The sequence below is a fragment of the Dioscorea cayenensis genome, chromosome 6, assembly GCF_009730915.1.
Source record: "Dioscorea cayenensis subsp. rotundata cultivar TDr96_F1 chromosome 6, TDr96_F1_v2_PseudoChromosome.rev07_lg8_w22 25.fasta, whole genome shotgun sequence".
Lineage (NCBI taxonomy): Eukaryota > Viridiplantae > Streptophyta > Magnoliopsida > Dioscoreales > Dioscoreaceae > Dioscorea > Dioscorea cayenensis.
This window is the reverse complement of record NC_052476.1, coordinates 21,562,851-21,570,714: the sequence shown is the minus strand read 5'-3', so window position 1 is coordinate 21,570,714 and position 7,864 is coordinate 21,562,851. Positions and strand designations below refer to the sequence as shown.

At 37.2% G+C, this 7,864-nt stretch overlaps 1 protein-coding gene across 1 annotated transcript; it reads left to right on the top strand.

Moving 5' to 3' along the window:
- Positions 1–7,226, top strand: LOC120263445 (nuclear export mediator factor NEMF-like). Its single transcript, XM_039271348.1, is given in 16 exon segments — positions 1–189; positions 277–389; positions 481–577; positions 702–826; positions 945–1,500; positions 1,740–1,925; positions 2,141–2,434; positions 3,215–3,367; positions 3,677–3,831; positions 4,348–4,453; positions 4,573–5,496; positions 5,589–5,667; positions 6,156–6,539; positions 6,767–6,828; positions 6,831–6,875; positions 6,877–7,226. Coding segments are annotated over 16 exon segments (3,480 nt in total). The 5' UTR covers positions 1–84; the 3' UTR covers positions 6,973–7,226.
- Positions 7,227–7,864: the final 638 nt, after the last annotated feature.

The following is a 7,864-nucleotide window of genomic DNA, read 5'->3' as shown; positions in this document are numbered from 1 at the left end:
GAAGAGAAAACGAGGGAATCGACTATCGAGAGTAGAGTGATCTCGAGATCGAGATCGAGATCGAGAGAGAGAGAGAGAGAGAGGATGGTGAAGGTGAGGATGAACACGGCGGACGTGGCGGCGGAGGTGAAGTGCCTCCGCCGCCTCATCGGCATGCGCTGTGCCAACGTGTACGACATCTCCCCCAAGGTATTCAATTTCAAACCCTAACCCTAGTTGCTGTTTCCTCTTGATTCGCTTGAATTTCTCTTGTTTATGCTGGTTTTTGGTTCACAGGCATACTTGTTCAAGCTCATGAATAGTAGTGGGATCACGGATTCTGGAGAGAGTGAAAAGGTCATGCTTTTGATGGAAAGCGGCGTTCGATTGCACACTACTCAATATGCTCGGTATTGCATTATCAATCCTGTTGCTTTTCTTAATTTTTCGTTTTTCTTTTCCCTTTTTTTCTGAGTATTTAGATTGCGCTTACTCATGTAGTGATAAAAATACAACTCCTTCTGGGTTTACTCTCAAGTTGCGCAAGCACATTCGGACAAGAAGGCTTGAAGATGTGCGCCAACTTGGATATGATCGTGTATGGCTTTGCATTTGTTTTTCCGTTTCTTTAAATTCTTAATTTTAGGATTGAATTTGTTTTATGGAATTAGATAGTGTTTCTGTGTTGATTATGTGATTATTGCTTTACTTTATTCTCACAGATTATCCTTTTTCAATTTGGATTGGGTGCCAATGCTCATTATGTTATTTTGGAACTTTATGCTCAAGGAAATATACTCCTTACTGATTCTGAGTATACTGTCTTGACACTTCTCCGGTCACACAGGTATGTGAATTTCTAAAAATGCCTTACTGAATTCAATCTTTAGCAAAAAAAAGCACAAGGTCAGAATAGTGTCTGAGAATCATTCTCACCATATCTAGTCCATGTTTGCTTATGGCAGAGATGATGATAAAGGGCTGGCGATTATGTCACGCCATCGGTATCCAATTGAAGCTTGCCGTGTTTTTGAAAGGACTAGCTTTACCAAATTAAAAATGGAACTCACTTCTGTGAAGTCAGTCGATGATAAAGAACCTACTAATTTTGATGAAAGTGGTGGTGATGCTCATGAAAAATCAAAAGAAACAAGTAAAAATAGTAAGAATAGTAAGAATAAAAATGCACATGATGCAAATAAGAAGCTCAATGATGGAGCTCGGCCAAATAAGTCTACTTTAAAGACTCTTCTAGGGGATGCGTTGAATTATGGTCCTGCTCTTTCTGAGCACATCATATTGGATGCTGGGCTTATTCCTAATATGAAAGTTGGAAATAGCACTGATAGCCAGATAGATGAAGACTCTATGCAGGCTTTGGCAAAAGCTGTAGCTAGGTTTGAGGACTGGCTTGCAGATGTTATATCAGGTCAGAAAGTTCCAGAAGGGTACATTTTAATGCAGAGTAAAGCCACTGGGAAGAAGGAAAATATACCACTTTCAGAGCCAACTTTGGATAAGGTCAGGCTGATTCTCTTTTGAGTATTGTAGATGACCCCCTTTTTTTTTCTTGATGGTAGATAATTGTGGCAATCAACGCATCCTTATCTTAGGAATTATATCTGTTGCATCTAAGGTGCTTGGCCGCTTAAGCAATTGATATTTACATTGAAAAATTTTGTAGCTACCTGTTTCTCTTGTTCCTGTGTATGCTTTGTCTAACTTGATAAGTGAACTCTATCTGGCCTTTTAACATGCAGATCTATGATGAATTCTGCCCTTTGCTGTTGAATCAGTTGAAGTCCAGGGAATGCGTGAAATTTGAGACATTTGATGCAGCCCTGGATGAGTTCTATAGTAAAATTGAAAGCCAAAGGGCAGAGCAACAGGCAAAAGCAAAAGAGGGATCTGCCATGCAGAAACTCAGTAAAATACGTTTGGATCAGGTTCTCTCCTTGCTTTGTTACTCAATTGAGCAATTGAACTATTTTTAATGTCGGATATAGATAGTCACAAACATGTCATCAGCATGATTTGTGGGGCACATACTTATTTTTTTATTCTGACTTGTGACAAGCATTTCTTTCATTTTTTACTACTTTTTGAGGCTATTGATCCTGTATTTGCTATCCGTTTGGTGTTTTGTAATTCAAAAATGCAGGAAAATCGTGTGCAAACACTGAGGAAAGAAGTGGATCATTGTGTTAAAATGGCAGAGTTGATTGAATACAACTTAGAAGATGTGGATGCTGCAATTTTAGCAGTTCGAGTTGCCCTTGCAAATGGGATGAATTGGGACGATCTTGCACGCATGGTGAAGGAAGAGAAAAAATCAGGAAATCCTGTTGCTGGCCTCATTGATAAACTCCATCTTGAAAGAAATTGTATAACTCTGCTACTGAGCAATGATCTTGATGAAATGGATGAGGATGAGAAAACCAGCCCTGTTGACCGGGTATTGCTTCTAGCTGCCTATAATATTTGTAGTAGTTTGTGTTTTTTGCAACATTTACCTTGATATGTGAATTAAAAAGAATGAGCACCCTTTTGGCATCATTATGATGAAATGAGTTGACACTTATCAAACAATAGCATATGATTTTAATGTCTTTGGCAATTGTTGATGTTTTACCTGTCCTCTGAAGGTTTTCATCTATCATCTTTTGATGAGCTCTTAATTATTGAGTTGGGTTGAAATGTCCTCGGTAGGTTTCAGGTTTCATCCATAATCTTTTATGTTCGGTTGCTAAGCTCTTGATTGTTGAGTTGGGTTGGCATGTCCTCTGAAGGTTTCATCCATAATCTTTTATGTTAAGTTGCTAAGCTCATGATTTTTAAGTTTGCTTGAGATGCATTCTGAAGGTTTTTATCTATCATCATTTGTGCTCGGTTACTAACTCTTGATGATTGAGTTGGGTTGTAAAATCCAAATCTTTGCAACGTACAAAAATGATAGGATGATGAAAAAGCTATATTCTTGTAACTCTTTTTTTGTTTATAATGTGAAAGCATGTTGCTTGTATGGAGCTCGCCTCCCCCATAGTTTTTTGTCTGAGTTGTGCTTGATAAACTCTGCTCTCTGTACATATGATTCATCTGTTTTGCGGCTTTTGCCCCGTTGTATGTTCAACTTCCCATTGTTCTGTACAATTTATGACTCTTTTATCATTTAAAACAAATGAAATTGGTGCCTGTTCTAACTTTCTGGAGTCGATTTATTTTTCTTTCTTTTTAGGTAGAGGTTGATTTGGCACTTTCTGCACATGCCAATGCCCGACATTGGTTTGAGCTAAAGAAAAAACAGGAGTTCAAACAAGAAAAGACAATCACTGCACATGAGAAGGCTTTCAAAGCAGCTGAAAAGAAGACTCGTCTTCAACTTGCTCAGGTACTACTTTGACAACATGGCAGGATGGTGTAGAATTTATGCATCTTTTAGCTCTGTTTTTCTGACAGTCAGGATAGTAACACCCTTTTTTATTTTTGCATATTTCCTGGGAAGCACCTACATACATGTGATTTATGTTTCTGTTTACTTCAATCCGATGGCTTATTTTTTCTTCTGGTTTATATAAGGATTGAGTGATTATCTTCTTGTCATATCGTTTTTGAATCTTCAATTTGATTTTTTTCCTGATATGAGAAAAATTCTATCTGATTGTTAGTTCTTGTCAATCTGGAATTTTTTTAATTGCAGGAAAAGACTGTGGCTGCAATCTCTCACATACGCAAAGTTCATTGGTTTGAGAAATTTAACTGGTTTATCAGCAGCGAGAATTATTTGGTTATTAGTGGTCGTGATGCTCAGCAAAATGAGATGATAGTCAAGCGATACATGTCTAAAGGAGATTTGTGAGTAGATTTTGATCTATTACTGTGCACCTTCCTTTAAATATTTTTATGAATGAGATTTTTTGTGTATGGTGTTCCTTTTTAACCAGCCTGCTTGATTATCTGCCCATAGCCCTTACAGTAATCAGTTTTGTAGAATCTGCAATATCTATCTTACCAGATAATGAACAAAACCTTTATGGTCTTCTCTGTGTATGGAAAAATTTTGTATCTGCCTGGTTTGATACTTGAATTAAATATTTAATATTTAGATATAGATCTTCAAGTTAAGAACTTAAGACATTGGACTTTGACTTCTTAAGCTGATTATGATAAGTTGATTTTAGGTAGTAATGATCGTGTGCATTTGATGCGTAGCTCAGGTGCATCTGTATTTTATTTGATTTTTTAAAAATATATTGCTATGTTCTTTTGCCAATGGTTGATTTTCTTTACATAGATTGTTTTTTATGCACTTTTTGTCTGAAGCAGCAAGGCAATTGACCGTGCTGATTTTTTCTGGTTGTTTTAAAACAGGTACATCCATGCAGACCTGCACGGAGCTTCCAGTACTGTGATCAAGAACCACAAACCTGATCATCCAGTACCACCTCTCACACTGAATCAAGCAGGATGCTTCACTGTAAGTCTAATAATATCATTCATCTGTATTTTTAAGTCTGGCAAAATGTTTTCTTTTGGTCAATAAATATATCTAAAACCTGATTATTCTGTGATTATATTTTAGCCTTTACTTTTGAGGTTTGTCACAGCCAAGCATGGGACTCAAAGATTGTTACCAGTGCTTGGTGGGTCTACCCTCACCAAGTCAGTAAAACAGCTCCCACTGGCGAGTATCTTACAGTAGGAAGTTTTATGATTCGTGGTAAAAAGAACTTCCTGCCTCCTCACCCCCTTGTTATGGGTTTTGGTATTCTATTTCGATTAGATGAGAGTTCCTTGGCATCTCATCTAAATGAAAGAAGGGTAAGAGGTGAAGATGAAGGTGACCAAGAAATTGAAGGGGAATTGCATAAAGAGCCAAGTGCTTCTGATTCAGGCGATGAAGTCAATGGTGAAGGTGGGATAAATAAGGACTTGAGTCATGTGTCGAGCTTGAGCATGAACCATTTGGAAGTTGAAGAAAAGCTTTCAAAAGTTATTGATGCACCTTTAGTATCACCATCTCGTCTTGAAACATCTGGTGACTTCATAGAGGAAGTTATTGAAGGAGTGGATTCCTCAAAGGGCATGCACACTGAATTAGAACCTGAGACAGGCCAAAGAAGTGTGACTTCTAAATCATCTGAACTTGATACTCTCATGGACATGGCCCTGGGCCTTGGCCCTGCCAAATTATTGAGTACAAGTTCTGCACTCAGCACTACACAGCCAGCTTTCACAGAGGACCCTGATCTTGAAGGGAGGAAAGGTACAATGCGAGAAAAGCCTTACATTTCAAACGCTGAAAGACGGAAATCAAAAAAGGACCAGAAAAATGGTACTGGAAATGATGATAATGAAAAGGAACATAACAAACCATCTGTTAGAACAGATGTCAGTGAAAATCAGAAGCCTGCAAGTTCAAAGATTACTCGGGGGCAAAAGAGCAAGCTTAAGAAGATAAAAGAGAAGTATGCTGAACAGGACGAAGAAGAAAGGAAAATTCGCATGGCGTTGCTAGCTGTAAGATAAACATTTTGTGTTTTGTGAAGTTTAATTTTCGTCTGGCATCTTTCTGTTGTATATATTCCTAATGAAAACTTTTAATGGCTCAGTCTGCTGGAAAAATTGTCGAAATGGAAAAGGAGCAAGGGCAAAGTGAAGTCCTTGGTGGATCAAGCAAATCAATAATTGGTACTCTATCAGTAAATTTCTGTATTTTCAGTTCCCCGACCTTTTTTTCTCAATGTGTCTCTAGGATGAAGCATAGTTATCATGCTATCTTTCCACACGATTCATACATGCATGGCAGTTTTCTTAGCAATCATATCTTGGGGCATTTGCCATTAGTTTGAATATTTTGAAGATACATACTAAGAACATATGCCTGCCCATATGTTGCTTAAATAGCAACCAAGCTGTGACATGCATGAACAGTAGATGACATGTAGGATGCCTGAGCTAAATATTCCATTTACTGGCAGTTCTTGGTTAATAGATGATTTGTTCAGATTTATTATTGCCATTGTATTGTCTCTGACTCTTTCCTTTGTTATCATATCTAATATGCACCCACTAGACAATAATTTGCGTTTCAGTCATATCCATTTCTTGGAAATTTTATTTCAAAGTTTATCATCTTCTGATATATATATATATATATATATATTGGGTTATGGCAGGAGCCGAAGATGACTCGAAGATATGCTATAGGTGTAAAAAGGTTGGCCACCTTTCTCGCGATTGTCCAGAATATATGGCTGAAAGTGATCATCCACATCCAGTTACAAATAAGCATGACAACAATGATGTCTCTCAAGATCTTTCGGCTACAGAGCTGGGCAAAGCAACTGCTGAGATGGATAAAATTACAATTGGAGAAGATGGTATCAATGAGATAGGTGAAGAGGAGAAGGAGAAACTAAATGATTTAGACTATTTGACTGGCAATCCACTTGTCAATGACATTTTACTGTATGCTGTTCCTGTGTGTGGTCCGTATAATGCTCTGCAGACGTACAAATATCGTGTCAAAATCACTCCAGGCACTGCAAAGAAAGGAAAAGGTATTATTATATTCTTCAACAATTTTCTTGCAAGTAAATGAAAGATAGATCTTTCTTTTAAGAGCGCCTTCCTTTCTTCCAGTAATGTGTAGGAAATTTATGTTCTTAGTTGGTCATTCTGGGAAGGGGCAACATCTTTTTGGCTTTGCTGGATTTTCACAATTCGTCTTTGTTTAACTTCACTGATCTAGAAGAATATGCTAATCTTCTCTCTGAAATATGTACAGCTGCCAAGACTGCGATGAATCTATTTAGTAGTCATATACCAGAAGTGACAAATCGGGAGAATTGAAGGAGCTCATGAAAGCATGTACAGATCCCGAATTGGTAGCTACTAGCTGCAATCATCGGCAATGTGAAAATAACAGCGCCAGGCCTCACCCAACTGAAGCAGAAACAGAAGAAGGGGAAGAAATCAGCTAAGGACAATTAACTGAGGCCGAGGCTGTGTCATGAATGCGGCTTTTGATACTAAAGCGTATTTCTACATGCAGCAACAAGTTTTTGCGAGCTGTGCAAATGCAGAAGAGAGGAGCTTCATGTGGTCATTATACTTCTCTGTAAATATGTTTGATCACAGTGTAATTGTTTTCCTTTCTGTTTTTTAGCCATGAAATTTGACCATGAAACTGATGGAATTGTGGCAAATGTATTGATGATATTTACATTAAAAATCTTTTCTTTTAAAGGTTCTGCCCTAAATTTGTTACTTTGATCCCTTAAATTCCTATTAAAAATTTCAGGACATATTGAGTTGTTGATGAGATCTAGAAGTTTTTAATTAATAGTTTTTTAGGTGAAGGAACTTCAAATTGATTCTTTTATAAGCATAGCCAACAATGTCATTGGCTTGGTTGGGATTTGCAGGCAATCTAACAACTGTGTTTCACAATAATTCACCCATAAAACCAAAATAAGGACAAGCTATTAAACATTTGATGTCATGAAATTTACAGAAACATTGAATAAAATAACAAAAACCCTTTCATTCAATCTTATGATTCTTACCATCTTACACCCCTCACAAGTACAATTTTTCTATTATTTGTGTTCTGTTCTCCAACTGAAGCAAAGGAGTGCTATCTCTGACGTCAGTAGCTCCCTATAACACTTCCTGTGGGCCAAGAACAGCACAGTTAATCCCACCATCAAATAATTCCATTAAAACTAACCAATGTATGAGTATAATAAACCATAATCAAGAAGATTATTTGCGGGCAAGATCACATAGGAAAAACAAAACAAAAAAAAACAAAAAACACATACCTTGATTTGCCAATACCCGAAACCATATGGTTTATTTTTATTTTATTTTTATTTTTTTA